At 37.5% G+C, this 17574-nt stretch overlaps 1 protein-coding gene across 1 annotated transcript in view; it reads left to right on the forward strand.

Moving 5' to 3' along the window:
* Positions 1 to 17574, forward strand: part of SLC9A9 (solute carrier family 9 member A9) — a 747353-nt gene that overhangs the window by 319709 nt on the left and 410070 nt on the right. The window contains exon 8 of the mRNA XM_007502095.2: positions 4496 to 4601. Within this exon, the coding sequence (XP_007502157.1) occupies positions 4496 to 4601 (106 nt within the window). The remainder of the gene's footprint in view (positions 1 to 4495; positions 4602 to 17574) is intronic.

Consider the following 17574-nt stretch of genomic DNA (forward strand, 5'->3'; position numbering starts at 1 on the left):
GAAGGCAGGCAACTTGTTACACTAGAAAAACTTACAGATTTGGAGTGAGGAATCCAGGCAAAAGCCCGCCTCTTCTCATTACTCTCTGTATGACCCAGGATAAATCACTGAGCCTCTGTGGGACTCACTTTCATCCACAAAATGAAGGGGTCAGCTCCCGTGATCCCAAGGGCAAGCATCTGGCTCAAGAACCAGGAAGATTTAATGTTTTTCAGACTCACCATGGCCCTAACCCAGGACTTTGAGTCTGGGCCAGAGCTGAACCAACTTCTGGAGAAACTCAAAATGGCAGGTTGCCCTTCTGCCTTGTGTGTGTCTACTGATATTCTAAGCAGGGTCAGCTCACACCAGCCAGAATTTCCCTTTTGTAGTATATATTATGAAGGAGACTGTCTGCCAAGCTCATTCAGGGGCCTTAAAGAGCTCTAAAAACCAGCTTGACTACAAGTCTTTTATCCGAACAAATGTCACCACACACACACACAAACACTTGCCTACAAAGAGATAAAGATGACTAATTCATGGTCAAGATAAGTCCTGAATTTTGTCTTAGCCTCCGACTAAAGATAACCCAAATTTTTTCCTTCTCCCAAAGAGTTTTTTGCTACTAATTCTCATCTTTCAGTAAATGTGATTTGTAAAACAATTGTGAAGAAACCCACTCATGGTGTTTCTTCATCATATAATAAGAATTTAGAAAGCTAATTTTTTTTTCAATCCCCATGAGAGCTTACTAGAGAGATGAGATCATAGACTCGTTAAAGAACTATACCTCACATTTATATTGCATCTTAGAGTGAGTACAATGAGGTTGATACTAAAAAATGTCATCTCCATTTTTAAATTCAGGGACATGTGGCTCAAAGAGATTTAGAAATTGCCTCATCACAAAGCCATACATAGATGAGAATAACTTGAAACCAGCTAGTATAGGTGTATTGTTGTTGGGTATATTGTTGTTGTTTGGCTGTATATAACTCTTTACATCCTCACTTGGAATTTCTTGGCAACATTTTTTTTCTTGGTCTTTAGAGTGTTTTGCCATTTCTTTCTCCAATTAATTTTACAGACAAAGAAACTGAGGCAAACAGGGTTAAGTGCTTTATCCAGGGTCAAGTATATGTCTGAGATGAGATTTGAACTCAGAAGGATAAATCTTCTTGGCCCAGGACTAGCATTCCTCTATCCACTGAGCCACCTAGCTGCCTCCTAATGTAGGTGTAGTAGAAAGGATTTTGAGTCAAAGAACACATGTTTAAGTTCAGGATCTGATACTTATGTCACTTGGTCACTCTTAGTCTTAGTTTCCTCATCTATAAAAGGAGGGAATTCGATGAGATGATTCCTAAGGTTCCTGACTGCTCAAAATCCTCTGGGAACTTGTGAATTAGTCATATGTATTTATTAACTACCTACTGAATATATTGCAGGAAGTGTACTAGGTACCAGGGATAGAAATGCCAAAGAAATATGATCCCTATCCTCAAAAAGCTTGCTGTCCACTAGGAACATATGGCATATTTCTAGAAAAGTAAAAATAAACTACGAACCCCATCCATTAAAATATAGAGTAATTAAGCAAGGGAAAGGATGGCCTAGAAAGTCAGGGACTCTTGAATGAAGTGACACTGACAAATCTTGAGAGGATCTAGAGATCCCACAAGGCAGATCCAAGGGGGAATAAGAGCATTCCAGACAGAAGACACAATCCAAATATTTGGATAACTGCATTTCAACAGAATGGCTTTCCTTTAGAGTCCCATGTATTTTATTTTCTAAATTTAAAAACATTATTCTGAAAAAAAGATCTGCAAGCTTCACTGGACTACCCAAGGACTCCAGGACACCCAAAATATTGAGAATCCCTGCCCTCACTTTCAATCTAGTCTTTTTTTTCAATAATAATAATAATAACTAACATTTATATAGTAATTTAAGATTTGCAAAGTGCTTTAAAAATATAATCTTTTTTGATCCTCACAATAACCCTTTGAGGTAGGTGTTATTAAAAGACATAATTACATGATTAACTAAATTTTTCTCAAGTCTCCCTGACTCCAGTTCTCTAGCATAAGGATGACTACAAAAGGCCACTTGCCAGTGCACAGCTATCTGACCATGGAACAGCTGTAATGGAAGCCTTCAGGGATATCATATATCTTTAGTCATAGCACCATTTTTCCATTTCTTGGCAAACCCTGATCATGGATTCATCATTAGTACTAACTACATATCCCTTAACTCCAAAATGGAAATAATGTTTTTAGTACCAACCAACATGTCTGCGATCCTTGGCAGTCTAGAGACTAGAATAAAATGTCCCCCTGGCAAAAAATAATGTCAATGACTCTCAAACTTGGAGCACCTTCTCTGAATTGGGGGAAAAACAAAAACAAAATAATTTCCCCATCCTACTTATTCCAAGAAGGCATTGATCAACTTCCCTACTACTAAATTGTTATAATTCCTCTAGATCTCATTTCTCTCCAAAAGAAAAAAGACAGTTAAAAGCATAGGCTGTATATGATACCCTTTAGAGCAATTGTGCTTCTTAAACATTGATGGAGAATTAAGCCACTAGCCACCCTCTTTCACCCATCTTGCACTCCATTTTTCTCCTTGTGCTCTCTCCTGATGAAAATTGACTCCGAGATAATTTAGACTGGGGTTGTATTCTTGCCCATGGCTAAACCATTCTTCCCCCTTTTTTTTTATGAGAACATTTTCCCCCAAAATATTTATTCACATTTATTCTCACCAGAGTTTTATTGGGGACCTGCTTTTTATGGTTCTTTAAGATACCGAAATGAGGCACAATGCACATTAGCAATTCCAAGTATATCTGGATCTATTTTCATCAATGAGCATTTATTAAGTACTCAGTGTATTACAGGAATAATGCTAGGCACTGATGATGCAAGACCAAAAATAAATAATTACAACATTCGAGGAACATACATTCTCCAGATATAGAGATCAGTAATACTCAGTTACAATTGGGCTTGAGTTAAGCTTGGGGGCCACATAATGGCCCTTCAGGACATTTCTCCTTTAGGAAGTATATTTTAGGCTCAATCACAACTTATCTGGACCTCCAGTTAGGAAAATTCTTAATGTCTAGACAGAGCTTGGATTCTCTGCATAACTTAATATTTCTATTTCTCTCTTGTTAACTCAGGCCAGTCTCTTTGTGGTTAAAGCAAAATTCAGCTGACTAGGAATTTAGGGGGTGTCCAAAAAGCGGCATGTCCTGTGGTATCTGTGAATAGAAAGCTTTCGGGAGAAAGAGCCAGATATACACGGGGACTCCCCTGCCCTAGTCCTCCTTCTCCAGGACGCCTTTAGAGCCAGTGGCCTCTCTTCCACAAGACTGGAATGCCAAGCTTGCTACAACTTCTTAAATGAATGTGATTCTAACTGGTTTGGACATTTATAGACATGTCCTGACGATCAGCCAAGCTTGCTTAGCCAATCCAAACAGGATTCTTCTGTGATGTCTCCACAGTTTGAAGGAATTTTCCACATTTAGTTTAGAGTCTGCAGGTTGATTAACTGGACATCTTATCACTTAGTGGATGTAGGATAGGATTGATGAAAATCATCCTGAGCTTATATAACTAGAGATTAAGGGAGGGAGAAAGAGAGGGAGGAAACTGCTAGTTGAAGAAGCAAGGAAGGCTTCCTTTGACTTGAGGATCAAAGGCAATTGGGCATTCTAAAAACACAGGTCAGGAGGGAGGGCATTCCAGGCATCAGGGACAGCTTGGACAAAGGCACAAAGATGGAACATGAAGTGCCTGCCATATGTGAAGAACAGCAAGAAAGCCAGCTTGGGTGGATGAAGAATTTGTGAAAGAGTGATTTATAATACCAGGTCTGATTAATGAGAAAAATGAACCAACCTCTTGTGAAGGGGGTGCATGCATTTAATTTCTCACTATTCAAAATTATGATTACATGAAATATGGTCATTGGTTCAGTCCTATGCAAGGCAAATTTGAATAATGCCACTATTTCATGGGATTCATTATCTGCAATAATTGGGACCTAGTTTTATGACTGGAAAGGAAGGCTGCAGTCAAGCCATGAAAGCTCTGAAGTGCCAGAAGAGTTTATATTTATCATAGAGGTAATATGGAGCCCCTGGAATTTACTCGGACTTCTCAGTGGAAAGAAAGTAGATGAATATGTTTGAGAAAGACTTTGCTCTCTTGATTCAGCCCGCCATTAGGCAATGATAATCTAGAGCCTAAAGGAATCTTAGAAATATGTAGTACAACTGCCTTATTTTACAGATAGGGAAACTGAGGTCCAGCAAAAAAAAAAAAAAAGTTACACGCCCCAAGGTAGCAAATAACAGATCTCGTAATCCAACTCAGGTCATCTGCTTCCATTTTTGAAGCTCTTCCCACTCTGTCCTGATGTCTCTCTGCAGTCCTAGATCCAACGTGTCTCCAAGGTCAACAAATTGTTTTCCTTAACAAATCTTTATCACTTGACCAAATTCACAAAGCTGTGTGAATTCCCCATGCTGGAAACGGGTCTGTTTTTCCTCCTGTCTTGGAGTGCCTTCTTGTCTGCGGAAGCTGCGGGTCTGACAGGTTAGTGCTTCATTTGGCAGAGCCAGGTGGGGGTGGGGAGTGGGGATAGAAATTTGTGTGTGTATCTTTCCATGATGGAGCTGAAGGCAAAATGGAGTTTTCCTTAAAGGAGTCGGAGTTGGAATAGACCTCTACTGTGTGTCCTAGAAAATGAAAAAAAAAAATCATAGTTCATCCATTCTCTCTACGACAGCTTAACGGAAAGTCTCCAGAATGCTATTTCTTCTACTTTCATTCTGGTCAGTGGAGATGTTGAAATCTAAAAACAATCAATTTATAGAGATGATAGATGACTTTACAAATAAAAGTCTCCACTCGGGGTTTTTGTGATAAACATACCAGCCTTTCTTGTGACATCACCTTGGTAGAGAACTTCACTGGCTTTTCTTTAACTGTCAAAACAAACAAAAACAACAACAATGACTGGTGTCATCATACTTGATTTTTTTTTCATTTTTTTCTTTTTCTAATTAAAATTTTAGAAATGGAAACCAAGTAGCAGGGACCAATTTAATTCTAATATGCTTCTACCAATTTTTATTAAATGCCTTTAACTCTTCTTAAATTATTGTGCCAGGTGCTGTTCTGTTAACTACATTCAATTGTACAAGCATCTGATATGCAATAATTAACAATGATTAAGACAGTTTAATAGCTATAATAGAGGACTTTCTCTGCAAACTGGCTCAGACATTGTATTTTTAATCCATTGGTTTGGTTTGTTTTTATAAACCCTTCTGTTTTAGTATCAGTTCTAAGACAGAAGAGCATCAAAGGCTAGGCATTTGAGGTTAAGTGACTTGCCCAGCATCACACAGCTGAGAAGTGTCTAAAGGTAGATTTGAATCTGGGACCTCCCATCTCTAGACCTATTACTCTAACCAATACAGTCCTTAGATGCCCCAATCCAATGGTTTTGATGTTTTTCATCAATGGATAATGGCTTGTTAGCTACAAGCTTGATTGATAGCTCCTTGAAGGGAAGGATACTCTCATATTTATTTTTGTACTACTACAAGCACCAAACACAACACATTGCAAGCAATAGTCCTTTATTAAATGTTCATTGACTGAATTCCTCTGAGACCAGTTTCTATAAATGGTTTGGGAGGCCAGACTATCTCTGATACTGACAATTTGTACATGAATAGCTTCAGTGATTGAATATGTTTCCATGCTGCAGAGTTCAATGTGGACTGAAACAAAATGGTGATGGAGAAGTTTCTCTTGGGTACTTTCTCACATCCCTTTCTGTCACCCTTCATTCCTGTTCTGTTCCCCCTCCCTCCATTAGCATCTCTCTTGGGTTTTATTTCCCTCATAGTGTCTTGCTTTCAGTTAGTACTCAATACCCTCATCAAAGATTATATGAAAAAAGTTTGCACTAATGGCATCCAAGAATCCTCAAATCTCTGAGGTGGAAGGGAACACAGCAGCTGAATCAACCACCCGAATGTGAACAAAAATACTTTTGAGGTATATAAAAATGTGTGTAGCCACTGACCTGAAACATCCTCTAAAGCATATCCCCAAAGTCTTAGTGCTAAAAGCTTACAACTATACTAAGAATTTGGGGACACCGTGAATTTTACAGTCGTATTACAGAAATGCCAATACACCCAGTATTTTAAGCTTAATACTCATTTTTCAAATTTTGGTTTGCTTTTATTTTTACCACAATAGTTATGGATCACTATCCTTTCCATGTTCATTTCTGTTTTGGTTTGCCCTACATGTCATCATCTATCATTTGGAAGAAGACAAGAATGATTGTTATGTAGGACACAGTGCTCATAGAAGATAAGCCAATGATGAACTTGGACCCCAACCTTATTTCCTCTTATAACAAATAGTTCAATATGAGTGAATCTGTTTTTTTAAAGCTTTGAAACCAACTGGCTTTTGTTTAACACACAGTACCCATTGGGGTTGTGACTTTCTTGAGAGCATTTTCTCCTGTACAAGCTGTCTGCTAGGAAAGCTCTCAGATGGTCAATGCCAACCCTTCGTTTCAAGATCCTGGCCAAAACTAGTGAAAGGATTGTGGTCTATTGTCCCTAGAAAGAAGACTTTTCCATAATGCTGAAATGATTCTTAAAATCATTGAAGAAAGGAAGCTTCCAAAGGTTTCATGAGAGAAATCTCAATAGTGTTCAGAAAAATCAACAATTCATCTACAAACTGAGTGTACCATTCTACATAAATCTCATTAAAGGAGACAAACAAGCATGCCTTATAGCCCCACTTGTTTAAAGTAAAAGAAATACAAGCAATTAGCTAATTGGAATGGAATCTTCCAATGGTCAGAGTCATAATATTCAGCACTTAGTATGCTGGAAACAGGAATGAATATTTGTTGTAACATGAAATAAGAGATAGGAAAATTCTTAACCTCATATGGTGGAAGAGGAACCCTTTTTGGCAGTCTTCTTCTCAGAATCATGTTTTTAAATGCATAAAATAAAATACATAGGATTATAAGGAAAACTGTTATATGGAAATATAGTTATTAACACTTTAAAAAACAATTCAATGACCCTGGGATACGAACCAATGATTATGAAGTAAGATGGAATATAAAGTATATACCTTTATGTCAAGAGAGAACCCTCATCTCTTTGATTCATACTTTCCTTGAAGAAGGAATCTTCAATTAGTGCACCCATAAATTAAGGATTCAAGTTCTTTTAAACATTACATTTAACCATAAAAGACTGTCCTATAAATGAGGCTATGAAGAAAAGAAACCCCTATTTCATATGGGATTATGTTATACATAATAATAATAGAGGGTTTCAAAGTTTACAAGGCACTGGATAAATATTATCTCATTTAGTCCTCACAATTCTAGGAGGTAGGTGCTATTATCATCACCATTTTATAGATGAAGAAACTGAGGCAGAGAGAGGCTAAGTGATTGGCCCAGGGTCACACAGCTAGTAAGTGCCTGAGTCAGGATTTGAACTTGGGACGTTTTGATTCCAGATCCTGTTCTATCCACTATGCTACTTAATTTCTACTGTTAACTAGGAGAGATGTGTGCTAGGCACCTTAGGAATGGCTAACAGACGATTCCTATTTTATAGTGGAATTCTGCTAAAAGAACCATTTCATCATAGAGAGATTCCTACTTCTAATGGAGGGGGCATAGGGGAAGAAGAGTTAAGAATGGGATATAAAGCAGTGTTTTCTGGCCAGAAAAGTCAAAGAAGTGTGCCAAATCACACATGGAGGAATCAGTAACACCCAGAAAACAATCTAGAATCTATGGACCAGGAGACTGTATTTCCATACCTGGTACTGGCTGGACTCTTCTATGCTTCTGCCAGTTCTCTGCCCTTTGCCTGGCCCGGTAGGTTGGTTATTATTAATATTATATAATCCCAGGAGACTTTCCTAGGCTACAGAGTCAAGTTTGCATAAGGATGCTGAAGGGAGAAAACATGCCATACCAATTCACAAACTGAAGGATATTGACTGACTATGCTCCTTTGCTTCTCAGCCTTCCCAGTTTGTGAGATATTGATGCTGTCCCTATTGAAAACAGGAATCTCATTCCTGGTACAGTGGATAGAGTGCTCAGCCTAAAGTCAGGAGGACTTGAAGCCAAACTTGATCTCAGACCCTTACTAGCTATGTGACCCTGGGCAAGTCACTTAACTTCTGTTTGTTTCAGTTTCCCCATCTCTAAAATGGAGATAATAATACCATCTGCCTCCCAGGGTTGTTGTGATGATCAAATGAGATATTATCTATAAAGTACTTAGCACAGTGATTGTCGCATAGTCAAGAAATATTTATTAAGTGCCTACTGTGTGCTAGGCATGTACTAATTTGCTACACAAAATAGATGCTATATAAATACTAGCTATTATTGTGATAACCAAAGAAACATCATTATGGGACTCCTAGAGAAATAATTACTTAAATTAAAAGTAAAATTACTTAAATTAAATTTTAAAAATCACTAAAAAATTAAAATTAAAAAATTTTAACTTAATATTATGAGGTCATACAAACAGGTCTTCCAGTTTTTGGTTGGTTTATTTAATAATAGAGGTAATTATAATAATAACAAAAACATTTGTATAACTAAGACTCACAAAGCACTTTACAAATGTTAGTACATTTTATCCTCACACAATAATACCAGACAGAGGTAACATGACTTACCCAGGGTCACATAGCTGTTAAATATCTGATATCAGATTTGAACTTTGATTTGAAATGTGTTCCTCCTGACTATAGGTTCATTGCTCTCCATCCACTGTACCATCTAGCTGCCTCAGATTCCTGCCAAATTTATCAACCTACCAAATTAATTAGGCTGCCTGATTTTCTACAGGAATTCACTGAGGGATCCTAAGGTGACTGACTGTCTTTATATGTTATAATGGTCACCTTTCCACAGTTGGATTCCATTTCTTAGAAGCGGTAGTTAACTACTTAAAATGGTAGATTGAGTCAATACACATGTAAGAAATTATGGGTATAACCAAGACTTTGAGTGTTCTGAGTGCTTTTATGATGGGAATTGTTCACATAAGATTCAGAAATAACCAATAAGGGAAGTCCATTGCCCAGGTGATAATTAATGATCTATCAGAGGTTGGCTTCAATATATTGTCTTCTTTTGTCTAGCCAGAAGACTAAAAGTCAGGGAAGAGTGAAAAGATGAATCTAATGGGAAGTATGCTAAAGAGGGCTGACTTAAAATGTAAAAAAAATATATATTATTTGAGATGGGAAATAAGGTGACCAAGTAGTCGATTTTAAGTTAAAATGTTCTTTGAAGGCTGTAGAGTTTAGAAGAAAACAAGATATTTTAATCAACATTATGAAACTTTCGTTGTTGTGTCCTGATCATGGGAAGGGGCAAAGGAAAACTATAATAAACTCCAAGATTAACGTAGCCATGAAAAGAAAATAAATGACTCCAGGAACCCTTCGGGCATCATGACAGGCTCATGGAACCAGACATGTATCACACAATAAGACAATATTATTTATAGCAGTCCAGAGCTGAGGTCACCAAAACTGGTGAGAATATTAAGTCTTCCTCTCTCCATGCTCCTAGTTGCTTGTCAATCATGACAGAATTGTAGCATTTCTACTTATCTCTCCCTACAAAGCATACACAAAGGAGTATATATGCAAGAACTCTTCAGGTTTAAAATCCCCAGTTAACTGTAGGGAAATCTTTATGGAAGGTTTCTCTGATAAAGTTCTCATTTCTAAGATATATAAGTAATAAATCATAGTTTATAAGAATAAGAGCTATTCTCCAATTGATAAATGGTCAAAGGATATAAAGGCAGAAATCTGAGTAATCAACAAAAACATGAAAATTTTCTCCAAATCATTACTCTTTGAAAAAGAAAATGAAAGAAACTCTGAGGTTTCCATTAACATTCAGCAGATTGGCAAAGATAACAAAATAGATAATGACAAATATTGAGCTTGGGGACTAATGGAAAATAGGCACAGTAATGCCGTGTTGTTGAAACTGTGAATTTATCCAGTCAAGGAGAAAAGTCTATAAACTATGAATGCCCTTTGACCCAGCAATACTACATACATCTAACCCTCTATACCCAAAGCAATCAAAGAAATAGGAAAAAAGCATCCATATTTACAAAAATATTTATGGCAGCCTTTTTCATTGTGATAAAGAGCTGGAAACCAAAGGAGCATCCATTAATTTGAGAATAACTGAATAAATTATGGAACACAGATGTAATATTGTACTATTATGCCATGAAATGACTAAAGGAATAGATTCAGAGAAACCTGGGAAGACTTGTATAAACTGATGCAAACTGAAATGGGCAGTAGGATAGCAATTAACAGCAACATTGTCAAGCTAAAGAACCTTAAAATACTTAAAAAAACCCTGATCAGTGAAATGACCAATTAAAATCCAAAGAATCAATGATAAAGTTTACTACCTACCTTCTGACAGAGAATGATAGCTCAAGATATTAAGATAAGAAACACATTGTGGGGAATGAATGCTGTGGAATTTTGTTTTGTTTTGACTGGATATTTTTTTAAATGTTCCTTTTCAGTTTTTCTTTTTTTCAATTTGAATGCAAGAGAGAAAATGAATGCTTCAGTTGAAATTTTTTGGGAAAAAGGAATTTCCTCCTCTTTAAAAGGGTTAGGGTCCTCTCTACAAAACAATCAGGAGAGTCTATGTTGGGGTCCTGTTACCTCTTACTGTTTGTTCCAGAACCACTGATTGATGACCCTGAGCCTGCTTTGGCTTTCTCATATGATTATGGACTGACTCAATGGGACAGAGAAGCTCATGTTCTCACAGTTATTGGAAATAGCTGTTCTTTTCTTGCTCTGCAGATAAATTGGCCTATCTTCCTGATAGTAGGAATAGTCTAAGTCAGTGCTACTCATACCACTTGGTGGATTCCACTGTCTTACAGTCTCTGGCTAGCAGCCAAGTTCCCAAGTCTCAATATTACCTTAAACACCCCTGAACACAAGTTTCTGTGACAAGGTGTTGGTCCCAAACATCAGTCATTCTACAATAGTAAAGTCAAACTCAAATAGAAATGGGGTCCACTCACCTGCACATTTGGATCCCTGCTGCTGCATATTGATTTAGAAAACCACATATTAATATTATCTGTGTTGTAGCATGTTTTCATTTATTTCATCAAATATTTCCCAATTGCATTTTAATCTGGTTCAAGCCACACTCAGGAAGTTTGTGCCATCTGTGTGGCTCTGCTCTAAGACATAGTCCAGCCAGGAGTCAAATCTCTTAAAAAAGTAAATAAACACATACCACTGTAACTATATTTAGGGCACTCAAAATTACTATGGAAAGGTATTGGACTACCATTCTTCATCTTCTTTTCATGTATTATCTTCCCCCAGGAGAATGCAAATTTCTTGAAAGTAGAAACTGTCTTGTTTTTGCATTGTTTTGTTTTATATACAGTTCTTAATATAATTCCTGACACAAAATAAGCATTTCATAAATGAGCTCAGTTACTGTTCCTTCTTTCCATTTTCTTCCTTCCTTAATTCCTTTCTTCTTTCTTAGTTTCTTTTTTCTTTTCTTTTTCTCCTTCCTTCCTTCCTTCCCTCTTATCTCTCTGTTCTCTAAAATGTTCACACAAGGGCACTAGATGATAATCAGTTTCTCCTAAAGCATTTATTTGCTCTTTGTTTCAAATAGTTCCCAGAATAAGAAGGTACAGGGAACAAAGTATGATAGATAATAAATGGCTTAGTCTGGCCACAGTCTCAATAGTCAAAGCATTTGATTTTCCTGCAAAAAGATCATGAGGATCAGGATTATTTAAAAAGAGGATGTACCTCTTGAGATGCTCAAATACTTTCTCACATGTCTCCCCAGTGGAAGTATTTGGGGGTTTTTAGAAGGTTTAGTATACCCCAAGAATCTTAAATTGTCCCATTAATCTAGAGATTTTCCATCTTTGTATACACATGGTAATCATAGAGGCATCTTGGCATGGTTTGTGCCAGCTGCATGTATGTTGTACATTTCATAGAGCAGAGAAGAATGTTACCAATGTATATGGATATTCCTCATCCAAAATGTCAAGACGTGGAATCTGTAAACTAATGAAAATGGAAAGGTCCCTTACAGATTCCAAAAGGCATCCCAAGATATTTTTATTGTCCGAGTTACATCCTAAATGGGTCTTTCTTTTTGTTATTTTGGCAAGTTTATTGTATGGCTGTTTTGGGCCCCTTTTTCACGATCCTGAATGATCCAAAAAAAGTCTAGGACCAGTGGTGGGGGAAGTTCAAGCATAGATGCAGTGCCAACTGGTAAAGAGACACATGTCTTTAAGTTGTCCCTGACTACACAAACTTACAGGAAGATTACATACTATTTCTGTGACACTAAGTGAAATTTTTTCCCTCTAACTAACAATGTTCTATCCTTCACTCACAGTATATAATATATGATGTTGCTTTGTTTAAATTCTTTGTATTTGTATCCCACCATCTAGGTATAGGGCCTGGTCATAGTAACTGTTAAGTAAATGATTATAGATTGGTTGATGTCATTTGAACCTCAAAACATAACATGGTAGCAAAGGTATTATTATTGGAATTCTGAAAATGAAGGAATTTAAGTGAAGAGAAAGCAATTGACTTGCCCATGATTGCTTAAGTGTCAGGGGCAGGATTTGAACCAGGTCTTCCTCACTGCAGGTTAATACCTCATGCCTTTCTTATGGGAATATACATGTCCTCTAGTGGTTTGTGGCCAAGAATGCCTCAGGACCTGGGTTTCTATATTCATCAGAATCAAGATGAGCTGGAACTGAACTTTAGAGTACCAACTTTTATCCCTCCAATAAAATCGAGTACCTCTAGATCTTACCATCTGGCTGCTTCCATGCCTTCTAGATCTCTGAGAGCTGTCATAGGATGTACTAATAAGCCCTGAGATGGGCCACTACAAAGAGGACAGCTATAAATATTTTGGCACATGTAAGTTCTTTTCCTTTCCCCACACTAAACCTTTTATTGGATAACAGACCCAGGAATGGAATTGCTAGGTCTAAGAGTATACACAGTTTTTAACTTTTTGAGTGTAATTCCAAATCACTTTCCAAAATGGGTGGATTAGTTCACAGCTCCACCAACAGCATATCGGTGTCCTCATTTTTCCACCTCCCCTATTGGTATTCCCAATGCTTAGCATAATACTTGACACACAATAAAAATGCTTTTCATTCATTCACAGATGCATTCATATAAAGTTAATTATGCAGTCATGCTCCATGTAGAATGTTTCATCATAACATACTGGTGAAAGGCAATTAGTAATTAAGGAGTATCTGGTTACCGTGTGATTCAAAATCCAGCAGAAAATGATCTTCCAGTCGCTCCAGTTGATCATGAATCACGTAGAGCCAATGATTACAATTCCAAGTAGGTAGAGTAGGTAATATGGTGGAGGAATTAGATATTTTATGGCTACCTTCTTGTGTCTTTACTAGGTCCATTTACTGAGTGGCTAGACCTAAGCACAGAAGGTGGCTACCATTCTTGACCATGTAAGGGCCACAGTTATTGATTGCCAGAGTCCTGCAACCTCTGATTATGGAAATGTTTGATAGAGTACAGAAGGCCATTTTCAAAGAACTGGTGGCCATGGACCTTAAGACGTAAAGTCACCATTACCCCAATGCCTTGGCATTTGCTTTATTTAAGACCCCAGCCAGCTCCCATTGCAGCCTAAGGTCCAAGAATTGTCCTACAACATTAAATACAGGAGATGCAAATATAGATATCCTCAGAAAGTTCCCCAATCAATACCAAGACATTCCTCACCCTGAAGTATGCTGATCTGACTGGAAAGTCTCACTTGGCTGGCCCTCTATCAAACACAATAGAATAACCAATCTAAACTCCATCCAAGAGACCCAAGGTCCCTCTGCTGGTATCCCTAGCCTCAAAGAAGGTAGGAGGCAGGTATCCTCCTTGGGGGTACTGGTCTCCTTTGCTATCTGCTCCTGGCATACAATAGCCCTTCCTCTGTAGAAGGCATGTATAGTTCTGCTGGGCACCCTCTCCTTCTAAATGAATCCTAATTTTTTAATACACTGCTATCCATCCCCTGGTGTACTAATGCTGGCATGATTAGATAGTCAGGGAACTTGAACCCTACTGGCAAAAATAAAGAGTCAAACAGCCCCGTCCCCAGTGGGAAGAAGAGAAATAAGCCAGGTCTATTAAAATGTTTTTAAATTTTTTGGATCTGTGTTATTTCTGGATAATTTTGAGCCACAGTTCTATATATGATGGCCTGGTTCCAGGGCAGTTTATTTGTAGATTTCTTGAGGATAGTATGAGGATGGCATTGTTAGTTTGTGAGATTTAGACTTAAAGTAAAGATGTCCTGAGTTCAAATATGGCCTTGGAAACTTATTAGTGGTATGACTTTGGGCAAGTCACCTAGTCACTTTCATCCTCAACTTCCTCATCTGTAAAACAGGAATAATAATAATAATAGCACCTACCATAAACCATATAAATGACATACCATATAAAACATTTTTGAAAACTTTAATGCACTATATAAATGTTAGCTATTAGCAGGAGCAAGAGCCTATGACAAGTGTTTCTATTCTAAGAGAAGAAAGGAAGGAAAGGAATAAACATTTGTGTCACATTTACTGCTATGGGGCAGCCAGGTGGCACAGTGGATCAAGGACTAGGCCTGGAGTCAGGAAGACTCATCTTCATGAATTCAAATCTAGCATCAGACACTTAATAGCTATGCAACCCTGGGCAAGTCACTTACTCCTGTTTGTCCCTGTTTCTTCATCTGTAAAATGAGCTGGAAGAGGAAATAGCAAACACTGAAAATGGAAGTTAGACATGACTAGACAACAACAATAGCACCTACTATGTGCCAGGTGCTCTGCTAAGTGCTTTTAAAACATTAATTATCTTATTTGATTCTTCCAATAGCCATGGGAAGGTAGATGCCCTTAGTATTCCCATTGTACAGCTGAGGAAACTGAGATACACAGAGGTTAAGTGACTTGCCCAGGGTCAAAAATCCAGTAAATATCTGAGTTTACATGTGAACTCAGGTCTTCCTGACTACAGACCAAAAGCTCTATTCACTGTGCCACCTCACTGCCTCTAGGTAGTTAAAGAATACTTTGGAATGCATTAGATAAATAAGATTCTTTTTATATCTTTTTTTTTTCAAAAAAGTGTTATGTTTTGTTTTGATGTAACAGATACTTTCCCAACTAACAAGTAGTACCCCTGTTCCAGGTGCTTTCTTTAGAAGCAGCTCAATCAAACAACCTGATAGCATGATGATAGCTGATGGGACATGTCACTTTCTGACACCCTGTGTCACTAAAGCATGGAAAACCCACTCTGAGCTTCTGTTTCAACAATCCCTTCCTAAAACAGGATTGGGAAGGAAGCTTTTAAGGATCCTTCAAACTCTAAAATTATGATCCATCATTAATCAATCAACCAATCAACAAATGTGCTTACTATGCACTTTCTTCTCTCTCTCTCTCTCTCTCTCTCTCTCTCTCTCTCTCTCTCTCTCTCTCTCTCTCTCTCTCTCTCTCCCCTCCCCTTTCTTCATTCTTTCTTCCCTCTTTCCTCCCTTTTCTTCTTTCTTTTCCCCTCTTTCCTTCATGTCTTCCTCCCTCTTTCTTCCTTTTTTCTTTCATTCATCCTTTCTTTCTTTATTTCTTTCTTTTTCCTTCCTTCCTTCTTTCCTTCCTTCCTTCCTTCCTTCCTTCCTTCCTTCCTTCCTTCCTTCCTTCCTTCCTTCCTTCCTTCCTTCCTTCCTTCCTTCCTTCCTTCCTTCCTTCCTTCCTTCCTTCTGTTTCTCCCAAGTGTCTCAACTGCTTTCAGATGCAGACAATTCATATTATTGTTTTTATTACCCAGACTCATATATTCTGCCATAGTACTTCCCTTTGTGGAAGTAACTTCATTTTGAAAGGTGAAGTTTCCTTAGCATTGTCAGACATACTTTCAGCTATAGTGTTAAAATTAGAATCCTCTCAGTCCTGTATTCTCTTAAGGCAATCAATAGCCTCTCGGGTCACCATAGCCCTACAACCAACAGTAATTTCCGTGACTAAAACATTTGTATAAAAGGAGTTCATGGGTGACTTGGAATTTCATGCATTCAACTGCTTTTGCTTGGCAGTATTGATGTCTCCAAGGCTTCTTTGGAATGAACTTGTCCTGAATATCTTTACCCACTTTTGAATGCGGCTGCTTTTCTCCTCCCTCCCTTCCTCCCTTAGCACATTGCAATTGCTTGCAGTTTTATTTTTGATGAGCAAAACTGTCCATATGCCTTTGTATTTTTTCATGCCATTTTCTAGTTTTCAAACTGCTAATCAATAACAAGGGTTTCCCAGGCAATGGGTAGTGTAGAATAAAACACCCTCCATCTAGGTCCTGGCTCTGCCCCCCTAGGGATACACAGATAAATTTTAATGACTTGTTCTCCAAATATGTATCTATCTACCTATCTGTCTATCTATCTATCCTTCCATCTTCAGTCCAGACACCCATCCATCAATCCTTCTATCTAAATGTATACATGTATATATGTATTTTATATGCTTATACATATGTATATATAATGGTGTGTTTTATGTTTAATTTGCATTATTAACATTTTCTCCATCACTTCTTAAGCCTAAATGATCAACAAAAGAATATTCAAGCCCTGATTTGTAGCTTGCTTATTTCTGAAGTGCGAATGCTCACACTGAAAACTTAACAATTGGTTTTCAATTGGGTTCAAGCTGTCTAAAACAGAATTGGGAAGGAAGCTTTTAAGGACCATTCAAACTCTAAAATTATGATCCACCATTAATCAACAAACATGCTTACTATGCACTGGGCACCTAGGAAACAAAAGTGGGGCGGATGAAGAGTCCCCATGCTCAAGGAATTTATATAAGTAATATCAATGAAGTATTTTCAATAAATGCAGTGTCCATCTAAGGAGAGAAAGCTGACTTTCTCCTCCTGATAGACAGATAAGGCACTGAGGTGTAGAACAAGACACAACATTTTGAATGTGAACAGTGTAAAATTTTGTTTTCCTCCAGCATTCAGGTGTGAGACAAGGGTTTTGTTTTTATCTTTCTCCCTTTAGGAAAAAGAAAATAATGAAAAGAAATCCTTGCCATTCAAAAAAAAGTTCAAAACAAAAACACCAATAAAAAAAAGCAATCATCATTAAAAAAGCATAAAAAAGTAATCAGTATTAACAGAAAACTATTTCAGGGGACACACAGGGGCCCATCATTCCAATTATTCTTATAATATTGCATTTGCACTCTGATCTTGGGCCTATAGAATTTGGTACAATAAAGCCATTTGTCACAAAGATAGCATTCACGTAGTACTTTAAAGTTTGAATTTTACAAATATTATGTTATTATATCCTGACCACAAACCT

The sequence above is a fragment of the Monodelphis domestica genome, chromosome 8 (genome assembly GCF_027887165.1).
Source record: "Monodelphis domestica isolate mMonDom1 chromosome 8, mMonDom1.pri, whole genome shotgun sequence".
Classification (NCBI taxonomy): Eukaryota; Metazoa; Chordata; class Mammalia; order Didelphimorphia; family Didelphidae; genus Monodelphis; species Monodelphis domestica.